The sequence below is a fragment of the Theobroma cacao genome, chromosome 8 (genome assembly GCF_053813885.1).
Source record: "Theobroma cacao isolate CCN51 chromosome 8, ASM5381388v1, whole genome shotgun sequence".
Lineage (NCBI taxonomy): Eukaryota > Viridiplantae > Streptophyta > Magnoliopsida > Malvales > Malvaceae > Theobroma > Theobroma cacao.
Genome location: NC_142646.1, coordinates 9,099,431 through 9,118,460, shown reverse-complemented (window position 1 = coordinate 9,118,460; position 19,030 = coordinate 9,099,431). Strand labels below are relative to the sequence as shown.

The 19,030-nt window shown below is 32.4% G+C and overlaps 2 protein-coding genes and 1 non-coding gene across 3 annotated transcripts; 1 reads left to right on the top strand and 2 right to left on the bottom strand.

Annotated features, from left to right (window-relative positions):
• Positions 1-261: 261 nt before the first annotated feature.
• On the bottom strand, positions 262-351 carry LOC148761167 (small nucleolar RNA Z221/R21b). Its single transcript, XR_016028135.1, has one exon. It is a non-coding gene; the product is annotated as a small nucleolar RNA Z221/R21b (small nucleolar RNA).
• Positions 352-7,600: 7,249 nt separating this feature from the next.
• Positions 7,601-18,366, bottom strand: LOC18592546 (organic solute transporter ostalpha protein (DUF300)). The gene is made up of 10 exons (XM_088809057.1): positions 18,042-18,366; positions 17,227-17,363; positions 16,246-16,838; positions 16,079-16,135; positions 15,489-15,597; positions 9,154-9,338; positions 8,968-9,056; positions 8,551-8,806; positions 8,213-8,306; positions 7,601-7,826 (listed from the first exon to the last, which is right to left on the bottom strand). The coding sequence occupies exons 3-10, from the start codon at positions 16,480-16,482 to the stop codon at positions 7,750-7,752; spliced, it is 1,104 nt and encodes a 367-aa protein (XP_088665183.1). The 5' UTR covers positions 16,483-16,838; positions 17,227-17,363; positions 18,042-18,366; the 3' UTR covers positions 7,601-7,749.
• Positions 9,812-12,039, top strand: LOC18592547 (Copia-like polyprotein/retrotransposon). Its single transcript, XM_088808857.1, has 2 exons — positions 9,812-10,855; positions 10,996-12,039. Exons 1-2 carry the CDS (start codon positions 9,812-9,814, stop codon positions 12,037-12,039), a joined length of 2,088 nt encoding a protein of 695 aa, XP_088664983.1.
• Positions 18,367-19,030: the final 664 nt, after the last annotated feature.

Below are 19,030 nucleotides of genomic sequence, written 5' to 3'. Positions count from 1 at the left end.
AAAAATATCTATAAGGGAGGAACCATCAGAAACCAAAAGTTATCCCCAGAAGCAGAAAGCTTTACGGTCCGCATCATGGTTCAATCTTCTCGTTAAAGAAGATCACATCACCTGGTTCCTTTTTTTCTGTTTTTGAAGGTTTTCAATTGAAAACTCAAGGGGAAAAAAGGGTTTAAAAATATGAATCAAATACTGGAAAAGTAATAAAAAATTTCTTTTTTTAAATAAAAAAAGAAGCTAATAAGAGAGAAAATGGAAAACGAGCTCAGAAAAATATGGGTATGGAGAAATTATCAGCACAAATTAGAATCAGCGTGGTGCATGACTTTCTCTAATTTCTCATCATTGCCCAATATTATGCCATCAACATAAACCATAAAACTTTAAAGAAGAAGATAGAAATCCAACAAGAAGAATGACTAACAGAAAAAAGATGCAGCCTTCTCTGAGCTAAGACCACATCAAATAACAATGAGAGCCGGCGTCTACTCTGGGTTTGACATTTATAGTGGAAACTCGAAACCCTAATTTCCCTTTCATTTTTCTCATCATCACAATTTTGCCCTCTATGCCTTTACTACTTCCCATTTATGACCCTTTATTAGACTTACAGCATGTTTGGTACAGGAAATCCCATTTTTTTTCTTTACCTTTGTTTGGTAAGTAATGTGATAAGGAACAACTATTTTTTATTAACAGTTATTCTCTAAAATTGGGTAAAATTTAAGCTTAATTAAATCTAGGTTCTCTATAGGTTTTGCTATTTCATGATTGGAGGAATAGCTTTAAAATATAATAAAATTAAAATATCCCTTATAATTTAAAAATATTATAACCCTAAACCTATAAATATTTTTTTCTCATTTTTTTTTCTTTCTCTCTCTTCTCACGTTCTTTCCTCTCTCATTCTCTCTCTAACTTGCGCTCATCATCGGACATGGTGGCGATGACAGTGGTTTCACGATCGAATCTGGTCGGAAAGCGTCGATCTAGTCCTTTTCGACACATGATGTGCTAGATCGACGTTTCATTACACCGAACACATTTTCGATGGCCGGCCCATGGAGAAAAAGAAAGGAAAAAGAAAAAAAATAGAATAAAAAAAATTTTATTTATAAATTTTAAAATATTAATATTTTATATATAATTTAAACATTATTAATATTAATAGGATTAAAATATTAATAATTTAAAATATTAATGTTTTATTTATTAAATTATTAATCTATTAAATTTTTAATGAGTATAAATAAAAAATAAAAAATTATTAATATTTTAACCATAATAATATTAAATTATAAATAAAATATTAATAATTAAATTATATTAAAATATTAATATTTAAATTATTAATTATTACTATTTTAATTAAATTATGAAAAAAAAAATTTATTTATAAATTTTAAAATATTAATATTTTATATATAATTTAAACATTATTAATATTAATAGGATTAAAATATTAATAATTTAAAATATTAATGTTTTATTTATTAAATTATTAATCTATTAAATTTTTAATGAGTATAAATAAAAAATAAAAAATTATTAATATTTTAACCATAATAATATTAAATTATAAATAAAATATTAATACTTAAAATATTAATAATTAAATTATATTAAAATATTAATATTTAAATTATTAATTATTACTATTTTAATTAAATTATAAATTATTAATATTTAAAAATAAAATAAAAATAAATAATTATTTATAAAATAAAGGATATTTTTGTCTTTGTACTTTCTATTCTTTTCTTATTCTAAAATTATTATTACTAACCAAACACTGCAATAAGTCATAATAATTATTCTTATCTTATTTCATTCATCGTACCAAATTACGTAATAACTATTATATTCTATTCCCACCTCATTTTATTCTCATGTAATAACTATTTTATTTTATTCCTATCTATCTCGCAAACCAAACGTACTTTTAGGATTTGGGATAGTCTAGGCTTAAGCCCTTAGCCCCTAACCTCAAGGCCTGAACTCAAGGGTTTCGATTTGATTTTGGGTTTGTTTTGCTTGATGATTGTTTTGCTTGATGAATTGCTTGAGCAATTAAAACTATTCAAATTTTATTAATTATTGTTGTCATTTCATCACGTAAATAAAATCAAGACTAAATGCTTAATTTAAGATTAAAATTTTTAAGTTTTTGTCAATTTAAAGTCAAATGTTTCAATTTTATTAAGTACCTGTCGAATATTTTCGATTATTTACAATTACGGGTTAAAGTAAGAGGTGTTTAGTACGTGTAAGACACGTGCATGACATGGATGCTAACTTGAATTTTTGCTTCTGACGTGGCAAGTGAATTGGATTTTTGGCAAACAACGCCATTTGGTCCAGGCAAAAACGACTCTGTTTTTCCTTATTTGATTAATCCCATTAGTTAAAATTTCTCACTATTTTACTTTCCCACCATTTTAATTTTCCCACCATTGACCAGGAATAGAGCCTCATATAGGTTTTGGAGGGTCTTTAATATACTTGATAATTCATGTTTTCATATCTTAAACATGTTAGACACGATTAGACACAAAACCCATTAAGATTAAACACGAACACGACGCGAATATTATTCGTATTTTAAATCTAAAACACGTACACATATACTTTTGATAACCGTGTAACACGACATAACACGTTTAGACAGGTTTAACATATGACACGACACGTCTAATAACACGATTAACCCTAAAAATAATTATAATTAAATATAATTTTATTATTTAAATTTAAAATCAATAATTATAAAAACAATTATAACAAAACAAAATAACAAGAACATCAAGTATAACAAAACAAAATTTAAATTTAGGATTTGGATATGACATAATTACATTATTATCTTTATAAAATTTAAAAAATTATTAAAATAATTATTTAAAATTATTTAAGTAAGGCTAAAACAGCTTTTGACTATTAATTTTTAACAAGTTAATAAGCGGATTATGTATATAAGTTTAAACACGATAACACAATTAAATATGTTTATACGTTTAAATATGATAACACGATTAATGAAACGTGTTTTAAACGTGTTACTCGTGTCTGACACGTTAAGATACAAAAATTTTCATACCTTAAACGTGTTAGATACAATTAGACACGAAACACGTTAAACCTATACCTAAACCTGTTTAACCCCGTGTCTTTTTGTGTCGTGTTAACGTGTTGTGTCTAAAATTGTCAAATCTAGCTTTTTAAAATTTCCTTTATAGTATATAAAATTTTTAAAACTTTTAATATATTCTCTTAATGGCCCTCTCAAAATAAAGAATAAAAAAATCCAACATGCTTCATTCAATTTTAAATTTTTTTTTATTTTTTAATTTATATTATTATTTTTTAAAAATTTTTTTATACTATTTGCTCATGTGTTATAAATTTCTATAGATTTATTTTTTCAAATTTCTATAAACCATCAACCACATTCTTTTTTCTTTTTATTATGTCATATGTGAGTTCTATCTTCTACTTATCATGTTCGTCTTTTTCTGTTATTTAGATTTTATTTTCATGATTTTAATATTTTAAAATTAATAAATCATTATATAATGCTCGAATATAAGTTGTAATGTTGCATTGTTACTTAAAATTTTATCAATGTATCATTTTTTAATTAATCTTGATTATATAAGAGGAAATTATCTTTAGTATATCTTTTTTATATGCTTTACATTTTATATTTAGTTGAAATGAATTATCTTGAATATATAGTTTTTAAATAATCTTAATTATATAAGTGAAAATTATTAATCTTGTATATCATATTTAACTATTTATATTTTATGCATTATTGTTTTATATTTAGTATTATAAGTTTATATGGAAATAAAATAAGAATATTATATGCTAAATGCATTAATTTTTTTTTTCAAGTTTGATTAAAGTATGAATATGTTGAAAACATTTAACAAATTCTTTAAAAGAAAATATGCAAATCGTCCAAATTATTCTCCTACACTTGAGCCATTAAGTCTCAATGCTTTAATTCATGAACAAAAGTAATGTAAATCAAAATGTCTAACACTAAATCTTAAAGAAATGAATTTTTTTAATACATAATTTTTAATTGATAAATTTGAATTCAAAAAATATAGTCGAGCACAACTTTCCTAAAAAACTATTATAAGTATTTTTTTTCTTGATATACGTGTTATACAAAATTATTTTTTATTAACAACCTTTCGATTATTGATTAAGTTCAATATATTAATTTTTAAAAGTTTTAACCTTTATTCGTCTGTCTCTAGCTCCTCAACAAAAGTTGGCTAACTCTGCCCTTGCCATCGACCCAAATTAACCACACTTTGCCTCCTCTCCTCTCCAATTGTTTTCCCTCTCCATCGTCTCACCGTCCAGCTAAGTATCTATCGTCGTCATCTTATCAGGAGTCGCCTGTTTGTGGGCTCTTTTCGTCGTTTGCTAAACCAAAAATAGTTAGGTATGCCTTGCATATTCATTTTCATTTTCTATCTTTAATAGTTGCCACCAGTAAAATTACCATTGAATAATTTTTCTACATGGTGTGTAATAAATTTTGTAAATGGGATATAGTTTCTCTGTGATAACTAGTAATAACGTGTAGCAAGTTATTACACATGTTGAAAAAATGATGTTGTTATACGTTATATTCAAAAAAATTGTCTAATTGTGATATTTTTTATATTTTGAACAAGATGGTTGATCAATTACGCATCATAAGGTTTTATTATGGTGGTGCTTAAATTGGGGGAAGCAAAACCCTCAAGTATGTAAATCGTTTAGTGGAAGACTTCACATTTGACCCAGACAAAGTTGGTTATTTTGAGTTATTAAGCATGTGTCAGGACACTGGTTATCAAAACATCAAACAAATTTATTATTTAAAGTTTGGGTGCACAATTGTTAATGAAAATTAAAAGGAGATAAAACATCTTGTCATATAAGATAAAGAATGGTAGTTTTATGATAAAGCCTTTTTTATCAAGTCAAAATGATTCAAATTATAACATGGCGTGTAATAACTTTTTCATCATGGCATGTAACAATTAAATTTTTCAACATGCCATATAATGACTCAATTTTCAATATAACGTATAACAATTATATTTTTCAATATGGTGTGTAACAACTACATTTTTCAACATGACATGTAACAACTACATTTTTCAATATAACATATAACAACTAAATTTTTAACATGGTGTATAACAATTATTTCTAACATAACGTGTAACAACTAAATTTTAAAACATGACGTATAACACTATATTTTTTAACATGGCCTTAACAATATTTTTTTCACAAAAAGTAACAATAACATTTCCCAACATGTTGTGTAACAAATATATAGAAAATGACATGTAACAACATCATTTTTTCGACGTGCCATGGAACAACTTTTTTCGACAATGGCGTTTAACAACACATTATAGAAGCCTTGCCTCTCACATATTTGCAAATTCTGAAGAGAAGTCCGCAGGCACTCAAAAATCATACAAATCTTGGTATATCACTTCGTACAAATCATTAGCAACACTTCATACAAATCATTAATAAGTTAACATCTAATGAAAATAACTAACACTTCATATACAAATCATCCACTCGATCAAGAGGTTTAACTGTAAAGTGATATGCTTCATTGAATTTTTTACTCAACCATGAAGTAGCCCAAGGCTTGCAAGGCGTCAAAACTTTGACCCCTTGCTCGTGTTATTCATAGAAACAACGTTGGAATATGTCTTTAATGAACTTGATCAAAACAATGATTGGTATTTGTCTTACACGCTTCAGACACGAGTTAACACATTCGTAATGTTCGATGTCAAGAGTTGGTATTGTCTTATTGATGACCGTGCATGTGCCCATCTCTAAGGAGAAGAAAGCTGGATTAAAGAGGAGATAAAACAAAATGGGTAAACTTGAGAGAAAATTAGGCGTAGGATTTAGATCAAAACAGCATCATTTGTACTATATGTCAAATCAGTTGTCATGTCATCAACTCACGTAATTTTTTATCACGTATAATATATGCTCTATCCACCTGTCAATTTAACCCTTAATTATAAGAACTTGAAAACATTTGACCTTAAATTATTACAATTGAAACATTTGACCTTTAATTGAAACAATATTAAACATTTAACCCTAATTTGAGCATTTAACCTAAAATGAAAAGTAAGGAATGTCTTAAAGAGCAACACATTGGCAAAGTATTATTTATACAAATGTATTCGTATATGATCATATAGTAAAAGATCTTTATAATTTACATAGATATTCTTACAGCTGAGCTTTTGAAAACTAAATATTATAATAGACCTTATCAACTCAGTTGTGGCAACTTAACAAATAAGCTATTATTAGCGGTGACTTTTCTTTTTAATTTTTTTATGTAGTACTTAAAAAATTTTGAATTATTTAAAAAATTTAAATAAATCTTTTGTTTTTCGTTATGTTCAATCAGTACCATTTAAATGTAAAATAACAAATAATATGTTGACTAATAAAAATTAATCAATCATTAATCATAAAATTCTATTTGATTCAAAATATTAATATAAAGACTTAATTCATTGCAACAAAAAACTAAAAATTTGTTTAAATTTTCTTAAATAATTTAAAAACTTTTTCAAATATTAGACCTTACATCTTTTACACCTAATAATTAATATAAATATATATGCACTTGATGTGGAGAGGCAAAAAAACGTTCAGAGGTAAATTTCCACGTATAATACCAAAAGAATGCACCACAATTCTTGCTTTTACAATGGGGTTCATATATAACATCATAATTTTCACCTGTTCAGAATCGTATATTCCGTATACATTGACCAGACTGCAGCAAAATTTTGCAGTTTAGTCAGAATCTTCTATATACATTTCTGATGTTGGAAAGTATCAAGGTCTTGTCCCTCAAGTTCTTCACCCTAGAAACAACAGGTCATTATCAAAACTCAGAATATCAAAAAGGGCCAAGAGAAAGGAAAAAATTCTAAGAAGATTCAAATTTGTACATACATGCCGAGTATTTTGACATTCTCCAGAAATCATGTTAAAATACCTTTTTAACAACTCCAATAGCAATAAACAGCTGCAAATATTATCTGGCTGTTTTATTCCTGTATGCCCCTGCTTTAGCTTCGACATGATGTCTCTTCCCATTCGCCATGCCACTGTCACTAACACTCCCTTCAACAAGGTTTTCATGGGCTTCAGAAAATTCTCTATTCCACGAATTTAAGGGGATAAGGTAGCTGTCATCCTTACAGCTCCTCCTTCGTTCCTCCTCATGGCGCTTCACGTTTTCAGATATCTGATGGAAGGTCTTATTTATTTTAGCAATTCCCCTTTCAACTGGTTCAACAACATGTGAAACTGTATACTTCATGTCATCAACAATCTAGAAATATGATAGAAGATTCACAAAGTCAGAACAGATATAAGTACAAGTTATTCTACCTTTTTTAGGAAAATGTTCTTGTAACAATACAACAGTTTCACCCGAGAAAAAAGGAAAACCAGGAAGATAGAAAAGATATACAGCCAAAAATGCAGAAAGTTAAGGGTCTTACGATTTCACCACTCCCCAAGACCACATCACGAACACTCTGGGGAAAGTTCAAACGCTTCTCTCTCTCATAATGTCGACCCAAGCGCATCCTAGTAGATCTTTCACAATCTTGGACCTCCTCAGGATCCGGTGGTGTTCCTAGAGAAGCATAGTCTGTCATAACAGCTACATTACGAACACATCTTTCTCCACGCTTGTAAGGTACCGCAGGGAAGACATAAAGATGCACGACAGCAGCAACTCCCATCTAATTCCCAAACATTAGTTTAGAAACCCCCATGTGAATCACTCTAAACTTCGAAATAAATAATAACATTGGCTAAAGAAACAAAAAAAGTATTTCACCAAATGAGAACATAACTACAGAGTTTCAGGAAAACCTCATAACATAACTCATCCACAGTATCTAGACTTACCAGAAACACCCTCCCTCAAATATAAATCTAAATGCTATGGGTACCACATTAATACAGGCATTTCCAATCTGCATTGCTTAGAATCAAGAGTGTCAGACATGGGCATCCAAGATGAGTGTGTCCAACTATTTCTAAGCTTTCTCTTACAGTTGGAGGGCCACAAAACCCTATCACCATGGCTATGTTGAGGTGTTGGATCTGTGTCTAACACAGGTACTTGAGGAAAAACAAAGAGTTGGAGCAACATAAATTTCAACAGAGGTTTCAGTCTTGAGAACAGCCACATTTATGCAAAAATTCCAAGGGTAGGACTGGTTAAAAAAAATTCAAAAATGAACGAAACAAATGGGGAAAAGTAGAGTAACATAATGTCTTGTTTACACTAACAGCAAATCTTTCAATACCTTCAAACATCATTGCTTCCTTAAATGCTAGACTAGGTTCATTTTCAGTAACACCAATATCTTGCCAAGAAAAGGAAAGAAAGAAGAAAGAATTATCTAAGATCTTGCCACGAACAATCCATACTTAAAGATATATTGTTTAATAATATACCTCAATACAGATAATGTAGTCTTGTATACGTGTCTTCAATTCCTGAGCCAATGACCCCTTAAAAGCTCCCATAGAGAAAAGAAATGCAACAGCAACACCTTGCCACCAAGTCAGGAATACAATTGACTTAAATGTCAGAAACTTGGCCAATGGTTTAATTGGTTCCAACTTCTCTTTAGTAACAGCATAGAACTGTACAAGACAATATAGGGCCCAAGTCTGACTGAAATTAAGAACAACAGCCAGGTATGGGTAGCTGCCAGAAAATTACAGTGCTTAAGGTCAGCATGTGATGATAAAAACTAAAAGACTGCTGAAAAGATATGCACTTAAAATCCATAGCCAACCATGATAAGTCAGTCATATATGTGCGATAAAGTTCTCATATTCTCAAAAAAATGGAAGCATATATCTCACCCATATCTCCATTCAAACTTTCCTTCTCCGTAAACCCCAAAGGATTCCAGAATCATAGCCAGTAATGCACAGATCATCTTCAATATCATCTGAAAGACAGATGTTTTGATAAGCACTGGAAAGTCTGTAAAATTTCAAAAGAAGCATATAATCGAATGAAAGCTTTTCAGAAACATAAATACATACATACTGAACAATTCCAATCTTTACAGCATGATAGAACTTGGGACCAAGATACCAATCCTTCAGGAAGCAATTTAATGGAAAAGGATGTTCAACAACTCCGTATGCATATGCCTCTTCCAGAAGAGGGGTTCTGGAAGTGATTACCGTCTGACTTTCCATGAATTCAATTGTACGTTCCTCCCCACCTACAGACACCATTTTTCAAGCAAGATCAAATTAGTGAAAAAGCGTAAACACTAATGCATAGTTTTGTCTTCTGAAAATGGTATTAGTAGGACATGTAAATAGATAAAAAAAGGGTGCATACAACTTGGAAGACCCTTATCCCCATCAGAGTCAGGACATCCCAATTGTTATTGTTGACAGCTTATCAATTTATTTTATTGATTATATTCCAAATTTATAGGAGTTAGTTTAGGGATATTATTTGCTTTCTTTATTTTCCTTTTTTTGCTGGATTATTTCCTGATTTCTTATTCCCTAATTTCTGGTAATTTACCAGATTCCCAGACTTAATTTAGATAGGTTTTCTTGTATATAATTAGCACCTAGTAATTCAAATATGATATCAGAGAATTTTGTTTTATTCTGTTTTCATGGTATCAGAGCTTCAGTTCCTCTGACTATCCTCTGACCATTATTGTTAGCCAAAGCAGCCATGGCAGATGCAACTCTAGAAGGTTCCTCAGAGGTGTCATCTGAACCTTCTAGAAATGTGTCTTCATCTGTGATTCCTACTGTTGGGGAAAACCATTCTCTCCAAATAACCCAACACAAACTCAATGGGGCCAATTTCCTTGAATGGTCTCAGTCGGTTATGCTAGTAATACGAGGCAAAGGAAAACTCGACTACTTAACGGGTACAAAGGTAACACCAAAGGAAGGAGCAACAGGTCATTCAACTTGGGAGTCAGAGAATTCCATGGTTATGGCATGGTTAATTAATTCCATGAAACCTAAGATTGGCCGGACTTATTTATTCTACAAGACAGCAAAGGAGATATGGGACATGGCACATGAAATGTACTCAAATCTGAAAAACTCAGCACAATGTTTTGAGGTCAGATCTGCCCTAAGAAGCACAAAGCAAGGTAATCTCTCAATGATTGAGTATTTCAATACTTTCACCAAGTTATGGCAGGAGATGGATATGTTTTATGAAACAAATTGGCATTGTCCTGAGGACAGCTTAAAGTATAAGCAGATGCTTGAAAAAGAACGAGTATTTGATTTTCTTCATGGTTTAAGTAAAGATTTAGATGAGGTACAGGGTGGACTTTTGGGGACAAAACCTTTTCCAAACATTAGAGAGGCATTTGCAGAGGTGAGAAGGGAAGAAAGCAGGAAACGTGCTATGTTAAGAATGACTACAGAGGTTATTTCAGATAACTTGTCCCAAAGTTCTGCTCTTGTTTCAAAAAAACATGAACCTGCCAACTCTAGTGATCAGCGTGGGAATCGAAAAAATGATAAAGCATGGTGTGATCATTGTCAACGTCCATATCACACTAGAGGAACATGCTGGAAGACACATGGAAAACCAGCAAATTGGAAGGCACGTAAACAAGGTGAACAAAGTAGAGTTTTTCAAGCTGTCGCAGAGGAAACAAGGCTAGAGGATCAATTTTTAGCAAGAAACAGCTTGAACAACTACAAGTCCTTGCCCAACACCGAACTAGTGCACAAGTTCCAACTTCAAATTGTTCTATAGCCCAGAAAGGTAATTATCTCTCTGCCTTGAGTGCAAATTCTGAATCTAATGGCTCTTGGATTATGGATTCAGGAGCTTCGGATCATGTGACTGGATGCCACAGGTCGTTCTCTACCTATGCCCCATGCTAGGGAAATTCCAAAATTCGTGTTGCTGATGGTGCTTCATCATCTGTTGCTGGAAAAGGATCTATAAATTTGGCTAATATGACACTAAAATCTGTTCATGTTCCAAATTTAAAATGTAATCTAGTGTCTATTAGCAAATTGACAAATGATTTGAATTGTGTGGCTAAGTTTTATCCATCATTTGGTGAATTTCAAGATTTACTATCGGGGAGGACGATTGGCAATGCTAAGATGCGTGATGGGCTGTACTACCTTGAGGATCATGGACAAGTGAATAAACAAGCTCTGGCTCTAAGTGGTGAATTAACTCCAGTTTCCAGTAAGATTATGTTATGGCATAATAGGTTAGGCCATCCTAGTTTTCCATATTTGAAAAACTTGTTTCCTTCTCTTTTCAAGAATAAAGATATCAATTCTTTTCGTTGTGAAACTTGTATATTTGCCAAACATACCTGTACTTCTTATCCAAATCAACCATACAAGTCCTCGAAACCTTTTTCATTGATCCGTAGTGAAATTTGGGGTCCTTCAAGGGTAAATAATATTTCAGGAACCAAATGGTTCATAACCTTTATTGATGACCATTCAAGAGCATGTTGGGTTTATCTTCTCAAAGAAAAATCGGATGCAGACACCATTTTCCAACAATTCCATAAAATGATCCAACACCAATTTGATACATCAATTCAAATTCTTCGAACAGATAATGGTCGGGAATATTTCAATTCAATTCTTGGCAATTACTTTATAGAAAATGGAATTTTCCACCAAAGTTCTTGTGTCAAAACCCCACAACAAAATGGTATTGCTGAACGTAAAAATCGTCATTTATTGGAGACTGCACGTGCACTTATGTTCACAACTCATGTTCCTAAACAGTTTTGGGGTGAGGCAGTCCTAACTGCATCATACTTAATAAACAGACTTCCATCCCGAGTCCTCCGATTTAAAACTCCTTTTGAGTATCCTACTGGAAACCTACCCTCAAACTCAATTATTCACCTCCTTGTCTCCAAAAGTCTTTGGCCGCACTTCCTTCGTACATAATACCAATCCTACCCGTGAAAAATTAGATCCTAAAGCTATAAAATGTATTTTTGTTGGATATTCTCCTAGCCAAAAAGGGTACAAATGCTACTGTCCAACCACAAAAAAAATGTTTGTTTCCTTAGATGTCTCTTTCCTTGAAGATCAACCTTTCTACCCAAATCTTACTCTTCAGGGGGAGATACTAGGAGAAGAGAAGCTTTGGGATTGTCTTATTCCTCTTCCTGTAGTTCCTGACATACCTGAAACACCACCAGGAAATAGAAATCCTCCAATTATGTCATCAACAGATTTTGGCTTGGAAACAGGGGAAGATCCAAATGGGCTTAGTCAACAACAATCAGAGCTTCGTGTCTATTCACGAAGAAACAAAAAGCCTCAAGAAGTGCAATCTTTCACTCATCAACCCTGTTGCCAAGAGTCCAATCCACAAGTAAATGCTGAAACTGAAACTGAAATTATTGGTGCTGGTGATACTTCTAATTTGCCTCAAGTGGAGACTCAACCTAATGAGTTGGACATTCCAATAGCTCTCAAGAAAGGGGTTAGATCATGCACTCAACATCCTATTTCTAATTACTTATCTTACAGCCAATTATCAGGAGCATTCCGAGCTTTGACAAAAAAGATTGAAAGGGATGAAATTCCAAAAAATGTTCAAGAAGCTTTTGAAAAGCCAAAATGAAGGGTTGTGTACTTGAAGAAATGAGAGCCCTAAAAAAGAATGAAACTTGGGATGTAGTGGAGTTACCCGAGGGTAAGAGTTCTGTAGGGTGTAATTGGGTGTTCACCATTAAGTACAAGTCAAATGGTGAAATAGAGAGACACAAGGCTCGTCTAGTTGCCAAAGGATTCACTCAAGTTTTTGGGGTGGATTACACAGAAACGTTTGCTCCAATTGCAAAGTTAAACACTATAAGGGTGCTACTATCACTAGCAGCTAATCTTGATTGGGCACTACATCAAATGGATGTCAAAAATGCCTTTCTCAACCGAGAGCTTGATGAGGAGGTTTACATGGATTTGCCTCTAGGTTTTGAAGGGGCAATTGGTAACAGAAAAGTACGTAGATTGAAGAAGTCACTATATGGATTAAAACAATCACCAAGAGCTTGGTTTGACCGTTTTGCAAAGACTATAAAGAGGTATGGTTACCAGCAGGGACAAACTGATCATACTCTTTTTTTCAAGCATTCACAAGATGGAAAGAAAACTATCTTGATTGTGTATGTGGATGATATTATTTTAACCGGAGATGATACAAAAGAAATGGAGAGGCTTAAGAAAACTCTTAGGAGTGAATTTGAAATCAAAGACCTTGGGCAACTAAGATATTTCTTAGGGATGGAGGTGGCAAGAAGCAAGAAAGGTATTATTATCTCTCAAAGAAAATATACATTAGATCTTTTGAAAGAGACAGGGATGCTTGGTTGCAAGCCAGCTGAAACACCAATAGTTATGAACATGAAGCTTGGAAGAACAAGGAGTGGAATTCCAGTAGATAGGGGGAGATATCAACGTCTAGTGGGAAGATTGATTTACTTATCTCACACAAGACCAGATATTGCATTCGCTGTAAGTGTAGTGAGCCAGTATATGCATTCTCCAAGTGAAGAACATTTTGAGGCAGTCAACCGAATCTTGCGGTATCTAAAATCTACACCCGGTAAAGGCTTGTTCTTCAAGAAAAATGAGCTGAGAAGTGTGGAGGCATTTACTGATGCAGATTGGGCAGATTCAGTTGAGGACAGGAGGTCTACATCTGGTTATTGTACAAGCGTTTGGGGGAACCTGGTTACTTGGAGAAGCAAGAAGCAACCAGTTGTAGCTCGCAGCAGTGCAGAAGCAGAATTTAGAGCCCTTGCACAAGGAACCTGTGAGCTGATTTGGTTAAAGAGGCTAATGGAAGAACTGAAAGTGTCTAGTATGGGACCTATGAAGCTATATTGTGACAATAAGGCCGCAATAAGTATTGCACATAATCTGGTTCATCATGACCAAACAAAGCATGTGGAGATAGATCGACATTTTATCAAAGAAAAAATAGAAGATGGAGTGATTTGCATGACCTATGTGCCTACCAAACAACAAATAGCTGATGTTCTAACAAAAGGGCTGCCTAGACCGAGTTTCGAAGTGCTAGTAGACAAGCTGGGAATGACCAACATCTATTCACCAGCTTGAGGGGGAGTGTTGACAGCTTATCAATTTATTTTATTGACTATATTCCAGATTTGTAGGAATTAGTTTAGGGATATTATTTGCTTTCTTTATTTTCCTTTTTTTGCTGGATTATTTTCTGATTTCTTGTTCCCTAATTTCTGGTAATTTATCAGATTCCCAGACTTAATTTAGATAGGTTTTCTTGTATATAATTAGCACCTAGTAATTCAAATATGATATCAGAGAATTTTGTTTTATTCTCTGTTTTCAATTATCACTTAAGACTCCATGCCAGAGACTGCAACACTTATTTATGACCCCATTAAGCAAGGCCAAGGAATAGGAACTAAGCAGCCTATTTGTTGCTTGTCATATGTCCCTAAGCACGCATCAGGCTAGTGTATATCACAAAAAGAATTCTCCATATGGGAACATAATTATTCAGACATAAGAATTTCTTTATGTCAGATCCCTGCCAAGTAATTCGTCAAAAAAAAGATCCTCACCAAGTACAGTTCTTAGAAAAGTAAAAATTAGAAACACATAATATTAATAATAAAAATAAATTGTCAAACTACCTATTCTCAGTTTTAACTTTTCTGGCAATAGTTTTCCCTTGATGATGAAGAGATGTAAATGACTTACCGGATGAACTACAGCGATAAATACAATGGATAAGCCCAAACAGGCGGACTCAAATATTTCTCGCTAACAATTAAAACAAATGCAAAACCACAAACAGCCTACATAAGCATGCAACTGCTTCAAACAAATAGTGAAAAGTCCCTCAATCAGTTCATTAAACCCAAAAGAAGCTTTTAGGATTTTCAAGTCTGACTTGTAATGACAGCCCCCTAAATGCAGTGAGCACCTAATTCAAAGGTTTCCAGGGGCAGGAGGGTATATTTTTTGACTAAAAGAGCATCTCACCAGACTCAACTGAAAAAAGACTTAAAAGACATCTATATGGTCCCAAATTCCCTATCTTTAATCACACCCTTGTCAAGCCCTCTGAACACCATCAAGGCTCATCATGATTGTTTAACTCTTCAGATATGTGGTCCTTATAGGTTTCTTTGCACAGTTTATTCATAACCAAAAATGAGAAAACATAAAAAGACAACCAAAAAGGACGAATCACACATACCTACACAAAAAGGAAATAAAAAAAAGACATTGAAGATCTGAAAGATACTTTATGAGAAGTAATCTATTCTAACACATTCAAGACATAACAGCTATTAGTAGATCAATAAGCAAAGAAACATTCAGTCTTCTTAGCATACCTAAACAAGCTATCAAATATCTCTCAAAGCAGTACAATGCAAAAGCTTCATAACAGTCCCGAATTACTTCACAATTGAAAGCGGCATCTGAATCCAACAGTGATAAAAACTGTTTCAAAAAAATTTTTAAAAATCCAGAATACACAGTTAGTCCATAAAAAGTTAAATATATCTGAAACAATACCTACAGTTTAATTAAAAAAAATTCAATAGAAAATCAGATGCCAAGATACCAATGTTTTATAGAATATTGTATAATACCACCAAGTACTGCTGCTAGAATGGAAAAACTTTTAAATCTAACAACAAAGCAAGTTGTAAAGTCAGAACCATATATGTAATAATAAAAGCCAAAAATTAGTAGATGAATGACAAGAGAATCTGGTCTGTCCCAATGTTTAAAGTACCAAAAAAAGTCAAGTGCCTTAAAAAATGACTCTGTAAAACTTGCAAGCAAAAAGATCCTTGCAAATGCAATCAAATACATATTTCCATTAATAAATAGTAAACCATCATCATCAAAGATATTAATATGCGATGTCGAAAGGGGTAGAGATGAGGGAAGAAAAATAAATAATTAATACACTCACCGATTCCAGTGCATAGACAGGAACCATCAGAATGAGTCCAATCAAAAACTTCTGCTCCTGAAGTTAAAATAGCAAAGGCACCTCTATAAAAAACATAATAATAATGGGTAACATAAAATAAAAAATAAAAAAAAGTTCGAAAAATGGAAAGGAAGATTATAATATACCTCCGGTTGATTATAAGCAGCTAAATGCTCAAAGATAAGGTACATAGAGAGGACAAGAGCAACAAACACAAATATGCTTGCACTGAAGACTGGCCAGCTGAAATCTACAGCTTTCTGCGCACCCAAGTTTGGCAACAATATTCTCTCTGATCTGCCTGATGATTCAACTAGGGTGAGAAGGAAAAGTGAAGAATAGAAGACACCTCTCCATCCCATGGAGCAATAGCAGGCAAGCATCTTATTTGACAGCCCAAAAGACCAATGCTTGCGGATACACTTTTAAGTTGCTGAAGAATCAACAAGTCCAGAAATTCATTTACCAGTCCTTATTCTTCTGTTGCTCAATTTATGTTTCCCTTCTGAAAATTGAGAGAATAACACTGCTCCTCTCAAACTACAATTTTTACAAAGATAAACCACCCATCCTATGTTGCTACAAGAATGCCCCAGAATAAGAACACAAAAATCATAGCCACATTACAATTTCATTATCCTTTCTCAGCTCATTTGCTTTATTCTGTCTTAACATGAAAAATGATCACTTGCTTCTACAAGGACAACCAAGAAGTCAAGGGGACTGGGACCAAAATTACCTGTAAAGAGAATAGAAACTATAAACCAACAAGAAATACCAAAAGTAGCAACAGTACATTGAGAATAACCAGAAAAAAATATTGATGAAGACAAAAATGGCATTGAGGGTTGAAGGGAAGCAACTCTTAAATTCAGTTCCACAGTCCATTAAAACGGAAAAGCGTTGTAGATAGAATACTTGACTAAAGTACTGATGGACAGATAACAAATTACACATCTACACACTAATAATAAGCTCGGTAAAATTTCAAGAAACAGTTATTGATGGTAAGTAACGTTCCAGGCTTAGAATGTTACATCCCATATTAATTTCAAGAATCAACTGAAAGGACGTGAAACACAAATAGTTTGAGCTCAGGAGTGAAACTATGACTGTAATCTGCTCACCTTCAATACCTATAAATTGAAGCTCAAAACCAAACCAGTGTTTATTCTGATACAGATAGCCAAGATGATAGACTGACAACCACCAAACTCTTTCATATGCACATATCTGTTCAGTGTTCACTCATCTGCCTATCTTCCTAGCAATCCAAAGGATATTACATTACAAAATAGAACATGCTAAACCCTAAAACTATATGTTAATTAGCAATAATTAAATAACCAGCCAGAATAATTCAAAGGTCCTAGCTGCTCCCCCAAAGAAACACATTCGACTAGCACTGGCTTCAAAGGATTAAACAGAACTACATTTAAAGATCCATTGCTTAACTAGAAAGGTTCCTCCACTAACAGACAAGCATTTGATTTATATATGCCCCTAATTTATCAATTTTCAACAAAAATGACCGTATGTACAATTACATTTATCAAATTTGTGGAAATTACTAAAATTAAATCATAAAAAACTATAGTTGACTCACATTTTTCTAAAAGAAAGTAAAAAGATAATCACTCAAAACTGCATTCCCTGAGTTTTCCCAGCAACCAAACAAGAAAATGCCTTACCCCTAATCGCAATCGAGAAAAAACACCAGCAGCTAAACCGACTGAATTAAACAAAAAAAAGAAAGAAAAACATGCAGCAAACTACGGAAAACCATAGAATATCGATCATACTGAAAAATAAAATAAAACCCTAATGTCAGTGAAGCTATTGGAAAAAAAATATCAAATAAATATTTAAAAAATAACATTTCGCATAAAACGAGGGAATCTTTATAATTGTAGAAGGAAAAGAATATAGTTTAGGCTCAAACCTGCTGTCGAAATTTACCACGAAAATCAGGGAATTGCAAATTTTTAAAAGAAATTAAAGAAAGAAATCAGCAAAAAATGAATCAATTGGTGAGTTTCTGCTCGGATCAAAGGAAATAACAAAACCGAAATTTTATAAAAGGCAGTTGGAAATTTTTGTTTTCTTTATAAAGCTAAAATGCCAATGACACGGCAAGGTTTTTTAACTTTTATCGTAGAAAGAACTCCACGCGTTGATCTTGATTTACGTGGCTTGATCATTGCAAACTGCTGCTGAGGCGAGAGATCAATGTACCGCTGTGACGGTTACGATCTAACAGGCCGTCGTTTGAGAGAATGGAATGTGAAATCGGGATTAAAGAAGATTACTTGGCAGCGAAGACAAAGGTGAGATGGATGCCACGTCAGCAGTAGAATGGTAGTTGGTTGACCAAAGTTTGACTACTAGTCTACGACTGCTCGTTGGGAGATGATGACGGACCGAAATTGGATCCACTAGGCGGAGTCAATTGCTCGATTTAATTATCCTAGCTGATCAATTTTTTTCATGTTAGAAGTTTCCGCAGGTTCAGTTATCTTGTAAAAATTTTATTAATAATTAAAATTAAAAAGATGTAATAGAGAGAGAAATTTAAACCAAACTTTCAAAATTACATGAGTAAGAAGAAAAAGAATTCTTAGTACAAGAATTACTATTTTTTACAATTATTTATAATATATAAGATAAGTAATTTACTTGTGTACACGAATCTAAAATAAATTTATAGAAAATAAAAGTAAGAAGTACTATTTTTTATATTTATTTAAATCTAATATAAAAAAAATTAAGTTTATCTAATCTAAAGATGTCACGCAACTATGCTTGAAGCTAAGCTAATACCTATAAGTTTTGATGAAAATATATATTATTCGACAAATAATTTACAACTTGGTTTTCTTCTCAACGAATATATGAAAGATTTTATAAAAAAATTTATGTAAGCATTTTCTA